This window comes from Barbus barbus, assembly GCF_936440315.1.
Source record: "Barbus barbus genome assembly, chromosome: 43".
Lineage (NCBI taxonomy): Eukaryota > Metazoa > Chordata > Actinopteri > Cypriniformes > Cyprinidae > Barbus > Barbus barbus.
In genome coordinates, this window is record NC_136721.1 from 11117317 (window position 1) to 11133795 (window position 16479).

Sequence of the window (16479 nt, forward strand, 5' to 3'; positions counted from 1 at the left end):
ACATATTTTTGCATGTTTGCATTATAACCATATTATTATTGTATATAAAACATATACAAAACAACAAACTCAAATGAAATGAAGTTTCAAGCTTTATTTTGTACCCCACTCATGAAAAGTGCTCTTTATGATTGTATTGAATATGCTAATTAACCACATTTGATTACTTGCACTGGATAAAATGATTCAAAATGATTTTTAAAAAACATATAGACTGCATTAATATAAAATTCTCTTTTTATTATTTCACAATGTTTTTACTGTGTCGCATTTCTTTCAAATTCCAAAGCAGGAAAAGTCATTTTGAGTCAACTGAGAGATGCACAATGTTTCTGAGCAGGCAAACAAAATACTGTTCAACATTATGTTCACAGGAACGTAAGAGGGGTTCCCAATTTCTCATCTTCTAGGTAGAGTTTAAGGAATTCGCGTACTTCTGGACTGAACAGACTTGTATGGTAATCTCTAGTGTGTGAATCAGACTTAGGCTTCCGGCTGTTCTTGCACAGGTCCTCCACTCCCCAGCTGACGATACCCACCTGTTCAAGATTATTCAGATGTTATTAAAACAAACATCTCTCAAATTAGTCATGAATAACAACAATTTAGTCTTCTGAAGAATGATGCATATTATTTGAAATGGCTCAGTGTACTGTTAAAAGGAATCAGCAAACATGAGAAGTGATTCAAAAACTCACCTGGACTATTCGATTACCAGGAACCACAAAGGTTGCCCCACCAGAGTCACCTGTTGATGACATGCACAACATTATGAGTTTAGACCTTTTAGGCCTATTAAGAACTGGGATACTGAGGATATGACATTTTATGATGATTCTAATAGTATCATGGTAGATTACTGCCAAATATTATGTTCCCTTGCATAAATCCAAACTCACCTTTGCAGGCAATATCGTCTACAGTAGGTTCAATACCACCACTGCACAGAAAATTATCTGTAACGATATCTTTGGCATTTTTCGAAGTAATTCCGTCAGCTTTTTTGGCATCTTCAACACAAGCATCCCGCTGAAGAAAAGGGACAAATTCAGAACTGTTGAGCAAAGCATGCATTTAATTAAGCTTTTTGCTTATATTACTCCTTTGAGTTCCATTATTAAAAAATCAAGCTGTGATATGAAACCACAAATTAATAAAAATAAAAAGAGAGCAAGACAGTGTCCACCATGCAACATATCATTACCCATTTTCCCTGCTTGATTGTGATTTGTTTCTTCTCAATGCTTTTTCCTATGACCGACATGAAAGAAGCTTTCACAGTTTCTGCACTCATTAGCTCTTCCTCTGTAAAAACACAGTTAAATCTAAATTAAAATAAAAAAATAATATTTTGTACTGCCACTCATTCATGTTAAGTCAAAAAGTCGTGACGTATTGTCAAGTATGGTGACCCATACTCGAAATTGGTGCTCTGCGTTTAACCCATCCAAGTGCACACACACAGCAGTGAGTAGTGAACAAATGCGCACACACACACACACACACACACACCCGGAGCAGTGGGCAGCCATTTATGCGGCGCCCGGGGAGCAGTTGGGGGTTCGGTGCTCAAGGGCACCTCAGTCGTGGTATTGAAGGTGAAGAGAGCGCTGGACATTCACTCCCCCCACCTACAATCCCTGCCGGCCGGGGACTCGAACCCGCAACCTTTCGATTACGAGTCCAATTCTCTAACCATTAGGCCACGACTTCCCACTATGTAAAATAGTATATCTGTAAATTTGGTAAAGCAGAATCCAAAGAGATTTATCTGAAAGGTAAATTTATTCTTTCATTTATATACAGGCATTTGAATATTTACATATGTAATTGCCCATATTTATTTGAAGATTTATCATAATAGCAACACTATGAATGTAAATTGAATGATTTCACTCAAGTAGGATTTAGGTATATGATTTAATTCTGGGGGACCATCTTACTCCAAGGGTTCAATTTAATCTTTTTAGCTGAAAATAAAAGCTATAATTTTTTACATGTGTCCACAAATCCTTCATTAACAAATAAACACACAAAAAATGATATTCAACATAATATAATGTCATAGATCACTATTTTTCAGAGACCTGGATGTTTTAACATCCTAACTGACTAAATCTCACAAATGTTGATATTCACTTGAAATTACAATATTAAGAATATTTATATATAGCATAGCTATTCATTAAAAGATCTGAGATGAGATTTTGTGCTGTCTATGGTCAAAAGAAAAAATTATGGTGGGTGGGTCATCTTACCTCGTCTTACCCTATATTTATACATGTAACTAATACACATGCAATATTTCTGACAGACGTATCTCTTTGTAACTCACGATGTTTTCTGCATGTTCCTTCTCTATTTGAAAGTTTCAGAGCTCCACTTGTTTCCTTGGTGCAGGGGATGCAGATTGGCCTAGAGACATACAATGATATGCATTAATTCATGACACTATTTTAAGACTTGTTAGTAGCATAAAATAATGCATGTCATGTTGACAAGCTACGTTCTTCACCGAAGACCAAGATTCAAAATTATAGGATTCTCCAAGTGAATAAGAGCCACGTCAAACTCATAATATTCAGGTATTCCCAATTTCTGTTTTGCTGTAATGTCATAGCGAGGATGAGGTATGTAATCTTTCACTTTTATTCCTAAGAAGAGAAAAGGAAACACCACTGATGAGATGTACACCATTATGTGTAAAAAAAAAAAAAAGAGAACTGTATTCTAAATAATTCTCAGTATTACCTTTAATATCGGAACCCAAATCAACAGTTATCCTATCAGGTGTGTCACCAAACCTGAAGCAGTGAGCGGCTGTCAAGATAAATCTTGAGGTGACTAATGACCCCACGCAATTTGAAATTTTTCCATTGTTGCGCTGCAAAATCATCAAAGAAGAAGTAAATATTCAGTTGAAATATTTGTAGAGCTAGCATGGTCATGCTAAGCCATTTATTTGTCCACTTTTAACCAGAAATATGACTAAGATATAGAAATACCCACAGTCACACTGATCTTTGCCAACCAGGGGTATTGATGACGTTTGTGGGAATCAGTCCCATCGTCGTAATCTCTGTAAAGTCCACATAATGCTACACTGGTGCCCTCATCTGTTAAGGCAAGGAAAACAGGAGAAACTTATATATTGACTGTGCTTTGCAATGGATGTGGAGGACAATAATTATCTTAAAATGATATTTTTTACCCAGCCTAAATTAAGTACATGTATCTAAATGGAAAACAGACATAGTGTAGTACCTATCATGCCGTCAAATGTCTCCTGCAAATCATCCAAGGTCCTAAGTTTGAAGAAAAACTTCTCATTTCCCCTATCAGTCTTCAAATCATTAATGTCCTCAGCATTCACATCATCTCCCATCCCAAACACATACAAGTCTGTATCACAAATAATTAAAAAACAAAAAAGAATTGAGCTGCATTTGAAAATTTGCTTAATCTCAAAGATCATTTGTGTTCTTTCTCACCAAGGTTTTCCTCCTCCTCTGAAGGAGTATTTTGTTTTACAAGATCTTTGATCTTGTCCACCCATAGTCTTGGATTACCTCCCATATTGGCCTGACCTAAAGAGAGAATAATAAAAGTGATCATTTTATTATTTTCTAACATCAAGAACAAAAGGCACTTGAACAGATTCAGTGCTAACCACCAAGTATAAATATTGCTTTTTTTAAATTAATTAATTTATTTACAATTCCAAATCAATTTTGAAATAAACACTGGTATCAGCATTACCATCAGTGAACATGATGACAATATGTTGGGTCTTCTTGAATTCCTCTTTATTCCTAATCTGCTCTATTTGCATACTTTCTAAAATGCTCTTATAGGCCTGGGCGATATTAGTTCCTGTTCGATCACCTTTACCTGTTAGTCACAAAAACATTTGGATTTTGGGATTGGGAAATACGTCCTTAAAGACAAATTATCAAAAATTTTACTCTCAGACTGACCACACCAAACAAACACATTTCAATTTTTGCTGTAAGAATGACCTTTAAATCAGATCTAAACAAAACACTTACTGTTATATTCATAATCCTTCAGTCTTTTAAGAATTTCTAACAGGTTATTTTTTTGCACGCTCTTGAAGTCCCTCATGGAGACTATCCGTGCAACATCTGTGGCAAAAATCAGGATCTCATAGTTTGGGGAGACTTCATAATAACTGATCTGTTGGTAATGATCATATGGTCAGATTTGAATTAGGTTCACAACATTAAGAGAAGAGATTCTAATGGGACTCTAATTGTGTGCTAGTAATGGGACATAGGCAGAAATGTCAAAGAATAGATAGCCAAAGGGTTTAGTCACTTGAAAGTGTGTGACTGTGTTATCAACATACTATTTACTTCATATACCTTTTCTATAAGTGTTTTGATGACACCTTTTGCCTTTTCAAAGTCTTCTTCTTCTATGCTGTCAGATATATCCAGAGCAATGTAGATATCAAGCATCCCCCCATTACCCACTCGTATTTTTTTCCCGTACTGATCTGAAGACACGGGAAACAGGTTTTAGACAAAATAAGTAGTGGTAACCATAAACTATATGCTGCCTTACAGAGGAAGAAGACAGTGTGAGTTGCACAAGACTACCTGTTCCTTCATACTGTTGAGAAACCGCTAGATTTGACTTCAGAGAACTGCTGAAACCCTCTGATGCTTCCTCTGGGCTGTCGTATGTGAAATCAGCTGTATTTACACAACAACAACAACATTAACAAAGCTGAATATGTATTGTATTGCACTTCAAACAAGGAAGATGAAAGGTTTACCGTAACATTGTGGCTCTGTTCCTGACCACTGGCTATTCTCCTGACAGACTCGCTCCTTGGAACCAATCAGAGTCAATTTATTCTCACAGCGGTACGTGACTTTGTCATCTATATTAAACATGTGGCCTGTTCTTGTAGAGCCAGCAGGAATCCCAGGATCAGGACAGTGGTCAGCTGTTTGAAAAAGGGACAGACAATGAAAGTGAATTGTGACTTAGTCTTTGCTTAATCTACTAAAAGGGCTGAAATTGATTATTTAATCTGTAGAGTATTCATGAACCAGGAAATTGACAGCATTGAGAGACTTCCCACTCACAGTTTCTTCCACAGACTGGTGTGCCTCCACTCCATTTCCCATTCGCCTGGCAAACTCGAGTCATCGAGCCACGGAAATCGTAGCCAGAATTACACGTGTAGTGGGTTGTGTCGTTCATAATATATTGTCTCTGATATGGATACACCTCTCCATTTTCAAAACCACGTGGATCAGGACATGTGATTTCTGAGATAAAGGATTGAGAGTGTGTGTGAGAGAGTAGCCTGTGTTGTGTTTTCAGTTATGAATAAGTGTATATTATCATGCTTTGCTTACTCTTGCACTCTGGTTTTTTTTTTTTGGGCAACGGGTTCCATTTTCCTTTGATACAGCGACGGATCTTAATGGTTGGGTAATAGCCTTCTGAACAGTTGTATCTTACAAGACTCCCATCTTTTGAGAAAGAAACACTCCCTCCACTAATGCCGAGATTCTCATCAGGGCACGAAATAGAGGACGGAGCACCTATGAGAAATATCAGAGAGGCAGATGAAAAAAAGTGTGCACTGTAAAAACACAAAATGTTCAGAAACTCTTAAAAATAAAGGTTTCAAAAGGGGCTTTTAGAATAATACCATAGAAGAATCCTTCAGTAAACAGTTCTTTCTTAATGTGAAGAACATTTTAATAATCTAAAGGACCTTTTTCCACTTTAAGGGACCCTCAATGCCAATAATAACTCTCGGCTACAAACTTCCTTTTTAAAGTAAAATACAAATTAATATTACTTTGCAAAGTGTTGTCAAATCAGTTGTGCAACTTGCGCTACAAATTAAATAATGTACAAATTCAACAATGCTGTGCTATAAAAGATGTATGATGCTTGAAACTTTAGACTGTATATAGTGTGTAGACATCACAATAAATTGTCAATAAGACTACAGACTATTAAATGTGAAAAACTGCTGTTGTAAAATGAAAATTAATTGATAGTTTAATGCATTTATCAAATCAGCATTTCAGTTAAAAAGCAAAATAGAACTTTCTATTTATATTTCGGGTTAAAGCCAAGTCAAGAAGACATACCGGTTATAAGAGGACACAGTATTGCGAGCAGGAATAGATTCATCCATGGTTCATGCTCCATGATGTTCTTTTCAGGTTCGCACAGCAAATGAAACAACAACCGGAGAAGGACACATATTTATAGAGCAAGGTAAACAAGAGGAAGTGACTATGGACATGCACTATTCTGTCATGTTAAGGTAAAACTCACTTGATTTTCTTCATACATGGACCTTTAAAATCATTGATCTTAAAATTATATTAAAACTGATTCTGAGAAATTCTGTATTTTTCTTTAAACTACAGAAGCAGGATGTGCCAATGGGTGTTGGCTGAAATTGGGAACCGTGCTCTAGGGAAATTGCATTCATAGGCCAATATAGGTCATCTCAAACAAGTGTTGCAATAATCTTCACCCCAAATTTCCATACAATACTTCTCCATTTAAGGTTTCTATAATGAATCATTATATTACTAGAAATGGTAAAGTAAGATTTAAAATAATTCAGTATGCTGTAGAAGGATGCAGAAGGTGAACGACAGACATTGATTGACAATGGATGAAATGAAATGCAGTAAAGGATCGGGGAAAAATGTCGAAAAATGAAAGGATGAAAGAAATGGGCTTTGGGATGTTTGACATAAGTTTGGACAAACTAAATGAACGAAGCAGCATTGCATCAGGATCTTTACTGTTACTATCGCTTATATCACATAAAAAGTCAACACTTAAGAAGAGAAAATTGTCAGATTTTGACTTATTGAAAATAAATATTAATATGCATTATGCAGTGTTAATATTGTCTTTGATGTTCATTTTATACAGTCCTTTTTTGTTGCTGTTTTTTGTAATTGTTGCATTGAGAAATAAATAGTGCAGCACCAAAACCACTATGATGAAACCCTGCAATACCCCCTTTGTTGCAATCATAAACTATTTCCGGAAAATTGTTTATGTTTCTAAATTTGTGACATATTTGTAACTTTTATGAGTATAAAATTGAAAGGGAACAACATATAACTAATTTTGGAACAGGTAACAAGTACTTGTGTAACAGGTCTTTTTTTGTTCTTATTCTTCTCATACAAAACAAAAAAATGTATGCTTTCATTCCTGCATATAAATTTTGTCAAATGTTATTTTGCATGATTTTAATATGTTTATTATTTTCAATTAGATACACAACTTCCACAGAATAATATACAAGTCTATTGATTTTCTAATCTGGTGTCCATGAGACCAGGCTGTAAAATTCAAAAATGTGCCCCGTTGAATCTAACTTAAAGTTAGTCATTTACTGTAAATAATTTAGAATATGTGAAGAATGGGTTTCCAAAGCTGAGTCATGGTTTCATACAAGGTTTCTTCCTTATGCTCTATATTTCACCATAACATTTACTGGTAGAAACGTACTTTACAGGAACTGCAGGAAAAGAAAGAAAAACTAGTTTTAATCAAGACTATGTGTGTGTGTGCAGTTTCACGCACTGTTTAAGGATAGATGTTTTCAACACCCTCACATGTTTGCTCAGTTCAAAAATTGCACAGAATGGAAACAGAATGCACAGAATTCAGCCCCAAAACAGGTTTAGCGACATACTGTTAGACTTTTATTACTTGCTATTATTATTTTCAAATAAGTTGTGAAATTGCAACAATAATGAAACTCTCCTGCCTGCCAGTGGTTGGATATTCAGTACAGAATACAAAGACATAACATTTAATGAGTGAAACATGAAAGACTGTTGATTATGAACTGCATTATTTATTTATTTTTAACAAAGACCAGCTATTTGACTTCAAATTTAATATACTGTATACTGATCAGAAAACAAAACAGTGTTTTCTCAGCCTGCACTCACATTCAGTCTGCTAAAGCATTCACAAGAATGTAAGAGGGTTTCCTATACGGTCCTTTTCTAGGTGTTCTTTAAGGAATAAGCGTATCTTCTCACTGAAAAGATTTGAATGGTAATCTCTGGAGTCTGCAACCGAGATGAATGTGTTTTTTTCCTTGCAGATGTCCTTCACTCCCCAGCTTATGACACCAACCTATCAAAGATTTTACAGACATCAAAAAAGTTCTCAAATTAGTCTTTAATTTCACCCTGTAACATGTAACACATTGTGCATGAGACTTTACAGCCGCATCATCAATACTGTTTTCAAAAGAAAACGGAAATCTCACCTGAATCACTCGACCTTTTTTATTCACATAAGAGGCGCCACCTGAATCTCCTGTTACAAAATGCCACGCAGACACAAGAAACTATATGAGAATTGTATACATTTTTCAGATCTCTAATGATTAAATTGTATCAATGTATGTCCTAATACAAGCTGCAGTCTTGATGGCAATAATCAAACATACCTTTGCAGGCAACATCATCTGTTTTTGGTTCAATACCACCACTGCACAGAAAATTATCTGTAACTGCTTCCCTGGCATTTATCACATTGATTCCTTTTGCTTTTTTTGCATCTTCAATACAAGCATCTCGCTAAAGAAAAAGTGCACCAAGAAGTATTTTTAGCTTGATGATGACGACCGTTTTTTCCATTCATAAGAGATTCAAATAATATGTTTTCTGACATTTTTAACATATTTAATGTTAAATGCCTAAATGAAACCCAAGTGCTAAAAAATGGTAGAGCGGGAATGATTGCGTTAATTAATGACTTTACAGGTCCCATGAAATCAAAGGTAAAGTGTTATTGCTTTTAGTTGGTTTATATGATTGAGTAATTCGAAATATTAACAATTTGAGAATATTTTACTTTAAAATGCTATGAGGTCTGACATCTCAAATGATTAAACTGCCTCTGCATAACTAAACATAAATTAAGCTTTTCAAACTACACATAATCAGAAATGAAAAAAATCATTACATATTTTCCAAGCTTGAATGCGATGTTTTTGATTGTTTTTGGACTATTGTCCAAAGTATCCATATCAGACGTGAAAGCAGCTTCCACAAGATCGTTGTTCATTAATATTTCCTCTGTAACAAATGTTTAATATGTTACATTTTTATGTTTCATACATTCTGATAGGATTCTTATATGCATGCAGCATGTCTGACCTTACCATGTTTTCTGCACGTCCCTTCACTTTCTGAAAGTTTCAGAGCTGCATTGGTTTCTTTGGTGCATGGGATGCAGATTGGTCTGTAGAGAAATTCACATGATGCTATTTAATTAGTTCAGATTTAGTTTAATTAGCTCAGATTCTTAGTGATATCACATGTTGAAGATCTGTGCTCCTCACCGTAGATTAAAACTGATATCAACAGGTTTTTCCAGCTGTATAAGAGCTACATCAAATTCGTAATATTCCTGTATTCCCATTTCCAGTTTTGCGGTGAGGTTATAGTCAGGATGAATTTCAAATCTTTTTACTTTAACAGCTGCAAAAGGAAATGTAAACATCATTAATAAGATTTACCCTGTAACTTGTTTTTCTTTGGTCTGAAAACATATCAGGACATACCCTTATCTTTTTGCAGTTTAACTGTTATCTGATCAGGTGTGTCTCCCTCTTTGAAGCAGTGAGCCGCTGTCAAGATGTAACTTGAGGTAACTAATGAGCCCATGCAATTGGAACCTTTTGGAGGATGCTACATGAAGAGCAGAGAAGACTGATGTTCATATAGCTCACGTGGTTCAACTCTTTAGCCATAACATGCATGCCTCTTTTCTTATGGGAGAAAATGTTCCTTAAACTTCAATGAGTGTTTCCGTTAAGGTCATTGAGTTTTATATATAATAAAATGATAAAAAGGTTCTGCTCACAACAATATTAATCTGTGCCAACCAGGGAAATGCACGGCGTTTATTTTCCAAGCCTTCCCACACAATCCCACACAATCCCTCACTGGTGCTCTCATCTGTGTAAGGAAGCAGGTACATAAGAATTTAATTACTCATTACATACATGAGGTTCCTTAAATCAGGACTTAAAGAAACCATTCATTATTCTGGAAATGTAAATTCTGTCAACAAATATTCACCTCCATGTAGACCCAAACCTGCATAACTTTCTCTCTTCCATAAAACACAAGCGGAGACATTTTGTAGAATGTTTCCAAAATCTCACTGCTCATTCCACTTATTCAAACTAGTGCATTCATACACACAAGAACTAATGATATTTTGCATCAATGGAATTAAACCTGACTTGACACACCATGTTTGAACCATGTTTTTTGTTTTTTTTAACTAATGCATCCAAACACTAGTGTTATTGTAATTTTTAAATGTCTTTTTTTTAGAGTTTGACATTCATTTATCTTTTTTTTTGTTCCACAGAAAACGTCAACAACATGAAGGTGATTAAATAAGTACAGAAGTGTCACTTTTGGGTGAAGTATAGATACAGTACCAATCATGTCGTCAAACATCTCCTGAACCTTTGTCAAGTCTGGAAGCTTAAAGAAATATTTTTCTTGTTCCCTCTGTGACACTAAGCCATTTACGTCTTCTTGATTCACGTCTTCTCCAACTACAAATAAATAAAGATCTGGAAAGAGAGGACAGATTCATAACAATATGAAATCAATGATAAAGACTTCTATACAGAGATGTGTATTTTTTGCTGCCCCTAATGTTACTGCTTGATAATGAAACACACTTTTAAAAAATACTTATAGTCCAAGCAATTTGATTTAAAATCTAATTATGATTATTATATTTCATTGCTCACCAAGTTTCTTCTCTCGCTTTGGATCATTTTTGGTGACAAGACTTTTGATATGGTCCACTTTAGGTTTGGGATTCCCCCCCATGTTTGCCTGACCTATAAAGGGAGATTACAGTGAATGTTTGCTTCAAAGTTGATCTCCATTCTAATTTGTATTACTGTGCATGGGTATTTTAGTAATATATTAATTTATTTGCTCTAAAAAAGAACTTAAACTGAGTAAGCGCAAAATAATAAAAGTAAAGATATATATGCATACTAAATTGTATGTAAATACTGATAAGTCAGTACCATCACTGAACAATATGATGATATGTTGCGTCTCACTGAAGGCTGTTGCATTGTTGAGCTCCTCTATTTTCATGCTCTCTTCAATGGCTGAATAGACTTTGGCAATATTGGTACCTGTTTTATCGCCTTTGCCTGTTTTTTTTCACATCAGAATATTACAGTTAGCGGAGAAACATTTTCTGATTGTAACTAACTAAATCTAAATGAAAATAAATCAAAACTGCAACATGAATTGGGTTTGTTTTTTAAAAAAGAATGTAAGATTTGTTTCATTTTTACTATTACATTGGACAGAAATGAATAAATGATTTTTTTTCTCAAATTAGACTTACATGTACTATTTTTGCATAGTACATTCTTTTGTAATAACACTCTCTGTTGTTAAAAAAATCTAATTGTTCCCATGTATACAATAAGACTTCAAAAGAGGCAAACAGAATACTTACTCTCATAAGTAAAATCGTCCATCTCTTTAAAAATACCCAATAGGCTTGGTTTTTGCCTTTTGAACTGATTCATTCGGATTATTGGTGTAACATCTGTAGCAAACATCAGGATCTCATAGTTTGGGGAGACCGGGTAATAACTAATCTTTTGGGAAAGAGCATTGAGAATTCAAAGATGGAAGCAATGCCTATCTGTTATCCAATCAAAATGCTGGATTTCAGTGCAGTTAATGTTTCCATAATGTAGAGTATGCAGATGTAGCAAGTATGCAGTGGATTGTGGGAGACCCTCCTGAAACACACTAATGCTCGTATTGGAAGTTTCTGACAATGAGGAGGTTAAAAGTCAAGTTCACTCTTGAGAGCATATTCTTCCTTTTCAAATATTTGTATTTATATTATTATAGAACCTTTAACATCAAAATGAACAACAATTAAATGACTTCTTTTAGATTTTAGGAAAGGCTGCATTATACATCAGTAGCCTAAACTTCCCTTACAGCAACCTCTGAGGATTTAACAATCAACATACCTTGTCTAAAAGCATTTTAATGGTGGTTTTTGCATTGTTAAAATCCGTCTCATTTATGCTGTCAGATGCATCCACAGCAATGTAAATATCAAGATTTCCACCTTGATCCATAGTTATTTTCTTCCCCTGCTGCTCTAAAGAAAGAAGGAACATGGAATTCATTATGTGTTGATGTGATTTTGTCTCTTTTTATGAGCATGGCAACTATTAATAAAGATTTCAAAAAAGGTGTGTGTGTGCTTGTTTATGTCGTTTATGAGGACACAAATTTGTATAATGACAAGGGTATCACAACATGAAGGTGATTTATGAGGACACTTTCGGTCCAAAAGGCTAATAAATCATAGAATGAGTTTTTTTGAAAATCTAAAAATGTACAAAGTATCCTGTAAGGGGTAGGTTTAGGTGTAGGGTTTGTGTAGGGCTATAGAAAATACCGTTTGTACAGTATAAAAACCATTACGTATATGGAGAGTCCCCATAAACCATAAAAACCAGCATGTGTCTGATTAATTCAAGTCAGACAAAGGTACCTTCTGTTTCAACTGCTAGATTTGACTTTAGAGAACTGCTGAAAGCTTCTGATGCTTCCTCTGGGCTGTCGTATGTGAAATGAGCTGTATTTACACAACAACAACAACATTATAGGTGCATTATCTAGAAAAGCTACTTTTTATTGGCTAAATCTTAGGGCCAACAACTTATTTTTGAGAAAACAAGTACTATAAAACACATGATTTTGACATTTCGATGTAGCTATCAGAAGACTCACCGTAACATTGTGGCTCTGTTCCTGACCACTGGCCACCATCCTGACACACTCGTACTTTGGAACCAATCAAGGTCAATGGACTCTCGCAGCGGTACGTGACTTTATCATCTATGTTAAACATGTTCCCTGCTCGACTGCTACCAGGGGGAACGCCAGGATCAGGACAGTGATCAGCTGTGAGGCACAAAGGGAAGTTACGTTTGAAAAGTACATTTCAGTTTAAATCAGACAAGTTAATAGAAACTGTGTTTACATATTTACAAAGTAATAGAGATTACTCACAGTCACGTCCACAAATCGGTGTGCTTCCATTCCACTTCCCATTAGGCTTGCAAACACGGACTGCTGAGCCACGGAACGTATAATCGGATTGACATGAGTAGGTGGTTGTGTCATTTATATAGTATTTGGTTTGATATGGATGCACCTCTCCATTCTCAAAAACACGAGGATTGGGACATGTGATCTCTGGAATAAATTGATTAATAAACACATACTGTAGAAGAGTATAACAAAAATAAATAAGTCCTTCAATTATTCATGATATAATGATAGAAATGAATGCCTTGTTTCTTACTTTTGCACTCTAGTCTTTTATTGATTTTGGTCTTTGAGGTCCAGTGTCCATTTTGACAAAGACGTGACTGAACTGATGGGTAATATCCAGCCGGACAGATGTATCTTAGAAGACTCCCATGTGAATAGCTGTTAGAAAGAACAAAGGTCCCTCCAGTAATGTTTAGATTCCCTTTGGGACATGAACTGTCTCTTTTGGACATGGAGGATGGAGCACCTGTAGTGAAAACAGCCAGATCATTGGAGGAGGCCACAAAAATATGACAGAAGTAACTTTTGTCAATTGTTGCTGATTTATTTCCATTAAAAAAAGAAGTTAAAGAAAGATAGTTTTGTCTATGTATTTTAGAATGCATTTATTTTAATAAGCATAAAGACCTACCTGCAATAATAGGACACATCATTGCAAGCGTTAACCATTTCAACTGCTGTTTAAACTCCATGCTGTTTATTCCAAGTCGTCTGCTGAGATAAACAAAAAACACACAGGCAAATGGACAGGGGGACATTTTTATAGTGAGGTCAGCAGGAGGATTTTATTTACATTCAGTGGTCAATGTTTAACCTCAAGTCAAATAAAGAAAATCAATTTCCCGGCACACAAGAAAATAATTACCATCATCCGTACGCCATACTAACTATGTTAAAACCTAAATTACAACTGTCATGGATTCTATTTGCTTTTTTTCATTAAAATATAGCTATAGAAAATAGCTGAATTGTTATAGGGGAATAGTGTCACAGAATATTTATTTTTAGGGTAAATAATTTGATCTTTGGTCCAGAGAGCAACTCAAACTCAAGGGGTTATTTAAGAACAATTTTATTACTATATCAAAACATCCTACTTTTTAAAATTGCTGGACTCACACATTAACACAAGCTACTGATTGAACATGTATTGATACATTAATAGCATATTATCAAAGCACTGAATGTATGACAGGTGGTATTTCAGTACTGTTGAATGAGCCTGCTGAATATAAGCCTGCTGAATGACAAATTAATGCAAAATGGTAATTTATATTTTAAATTTATAATTAAAATCATTTTGTAAAAGCTAATATAGATATAGGCAAAAGACTTCTATTAGGAACCAAACAATGTGTTATTGACTTTGCTGGCAATAATAAACACATGACCTATTTTCATTGCATCTGTTTTAAGTCTTGGTTTCAATTCAGAGAGGGAAAAAAACACTAACACAAGGAGAGAGAAGTGATTATGTGAAATTATTCATTCCTAATTGGTAAGACAATGGGTTTGTACTTTAACAAACTAAGAACACAAAGGTTGGATATGTAAGGGAAAATGTATTATGCTAGTCCTGACACTGCCCTTCCCACAATATTCCTGTTTATCAAGATGCCAGTAGACAATCTTTATTCAAATGTTAATAAGGTTTTGTGAAACTTCAGTAGTAGTAGACACATAATTCTATGCATAGACGTAATTTAGCAGGTTAAATAGAATATATGGGGTATTAGATTTCAATACAGAAACCTGGTCTTCTGAGGTCATTATAATCTAAACAGCCTACTGTAAATTTTATAGATTATGTTCCTTAGTTTAGAACAGTGTGAAAAATAAAGATTTGTCTTTTCAAAATTTCTTGTGCTTGACATGATTCCTGAGTCGTACAATGTAGGGGAGTGGGAGAAACAGACCCCCTTAAGGACTGTGTAATTGTTTCTGTGAAACAAAAGATAATTATGTCAAGAACAGTTATCATAGTTTTAGTGGCAATGACATAAATTATAAACCAAGTATGAAAAATGTCCTGAGTTTTCATGTTATTACATTTTTAACAAAAATTTAATTTGTTCCAAGGGGTGATTTGCCCCACAGGCGGGGTAAAATGGCCCCATGGGTGGGGTAAAATGCCCTCAGTCTGATAAAGCAATTTGCTTTATACATTTACAGCAAAATAAGAGCACAGCAAGGAGCAACTTAGCTACCTCAATATGCCTCCTCTGATTTGAGAAGCTTAGAAAGCCAAAAATGTGTGCTGTTATGTCCATTTGGGAAGTCTGTGCTGCCAATGCCTATACATTTTCTGCTGTAAAACTACTTTTCAAGTGTCTGTACTTTTTCTTTAGAAAACTTTACTTCACAACATTCCAAAGCATAGTATTGTACTTTTTACTGCGCTACGTTTCATATTAAATATTTTTTAATACTTAATTACATTAGAAATTATTACTTTCTTAATTTTACTCAAGAAATTACTACATTATTAATGTTATTACATATTAAAGGTAAAACAAACAACTTTTATTTATGAAATGTAGTGCAGTAAAAAGTATGTTATGCTTTGGAATGTAGTGAAGTAAAGTTTTCCAAAGAAAAACACTGATAAACTTTACTTGAGTAAAGTAAAAATACTTCACTACTGTCCGCCTCTGACTGCAGTTGCCCCTTGTGGGATTAATAAAGTAGTAAACTAACTAAACTAACTATGCGGCTGCATGACACTCACGTGGTATGCAGCGTTTGGTTAACAGTGAATATTGACCTATCATGCATCCTGTTGCCTCATCGCCTTGATGTAATGATTGACAGGTAGGGGGTGTGCTCGGCTCGGAATGTATTTTCAAATCCACAATGACTTAAACTATACAGGTCCTTTTAAAAAAATTAGCATATTGTGATAAAGTTCATTATTTTCTGTAATGTACTGATAAACATTAGACTTTCATATATTTTAGATTCATTACAACACAACTGAAGTAGTTCAAGCCTTTTATTGTTTTAATATTGATGATTTTGGCATACAGCTCATGAAAACCCAAAATTCCTATCTCAAAAAATTAGCATATTTCATCCGACCAATAAAAGAAAAGTGTTTTTAATACAAAAAAAAGTCAACCTTCAAATAATTATGTTCAGTTATGCACTCAATACTTGGTCGGGAATCCTTTTGCAGAAATGACTGCTTCAATGCGGCGTGGCATGGAGGCAATCAGCCTGTGGCACTGCTGAGGTGTTATGGAGGCCCAGGATGCTTCGATAGCGGCCTTAAGCTCATCCAGAGTGTTGG

General features: G+C 34.9%; 2 protein-coding genes across 2 annotated transcripts; both read right to left on the bottom strand.

The window, feature by feature from the left end:
- Nucleotides 1-18: 18 nt before the first annotated feature.
- Nucleotides 19-6439, bottom strand: cfbl (complement factor b, like). The gene is made up of 19 exons (XM_079404952.1): nucleotides 6334-6439; nucleotides 6144-6210; nucleotides 5394-5582; nucleotides 5118-5303; nucleotides 4802-4975; nucleotides 4623-4718; nucleotides 4386-4519; nucleotides 4050-4197; nucleotides 3760-3891; nucleotides 3492-3587; nucleotides 3265-3402; nucleotides 3010-3116; nucleotides 2752-2884; nucleotides 2516-2654; nucleotides 2336-2415; nucleotides 1205-1305; nucleotides 900-1029; nucleotides 699-748; nucleotides 19-539 (listed from the first exon to the last, which is right to left on the bottom strand). The coding sequence occupies exons 1-19, from the start codon at nucleotides 6349-6351 to the stop codon at nucleotides 369-371; spliced, it is 2289 nt and encodes a 762-aa protein (XP_079261078.1). The 5' UTR covers nucleotides 6352-6439; the 3' UTR covers nucleotides 19-368.
- A 1429-nt stretch (nucleotides 6440-7868) lies between these two features.
- On the bottom strand, nucleotides 7869-13937 carry cfb (complement factor B). The gene is made up of 18 exons (XM_079404953.1): nucleotides 13822-13937; nucleotides 13441-13656; nucleotides 13146-13331; nucleotides 12864-13037; nucleotides 12625-12708; nucleotides 12092-12225; nucleotides 11560-11704; nucleotides 11114-11245; nucleotides 10826-10918; nucleotides 10505-10642; nucleotides 9916-10010; nucleotides 9614-9740; nucleotides 9392-9530; nucleotides 9212-9291; nucleotides 9013-9125; nucleotides 8495-8624; nucleotides 8312-8361; nucleotides 7869-8175 (listed from the first exon to the last, which is right to left on the bottom strand). Exons 1-18 carry the CDS (start codon nucleotides 13880-13882, stop codon nucleotides 8005-8007), a joined length of 2268 nt encoding a protein of 755 aa, XP_079261079.1. The 5' UTR covers nucleotides 13883-13937; the 3' UTR covers nucleotides 7869-8004.
- Nucleotides 13938-16479: the final 2542 nt, after the last annotated feature.

Bases quoted from the DNA above. Each gene is read 5' to 3' on its own strand.
- cfbl (XM_079404952.1), bottom strand. The intron at 3,892-4,049 runs GTAAGTGTTTTG...TGTGACTAACAG, and splicing joins GAAGGATTATGAATATAACA to GTAAAGGTGATCGAACAGGA. The intron at 3,588-3,759 runs GTAATGCTGATA...TTCTCTCTTTAG, and splicing joins TGTCATCATGTTCACTGATG to GTCAGGCCAATATGGGAGGT.
- cfb (XM_079404953.1), bottom strand. From the start codon at position 13,882: ATGGAGTTTAAACAGCAGTTGAAATGGTTAACGCTTGCAATGATGTGT. The intron at 13,657-13,821 runs GTAGGTCTTTAT...TTTTCACTACAG, and splicing joins GATGTGTCCTATTATTGCAG to GTGCTCCATCCTCCATGTCC. The intron at 9,292-9,391 runs GTGAGGAGCACA...ATTTCTCTACAG, and splicing joins GATATCAGTTTTAATCTACG to ACCAATCTGCATCCCATGCA.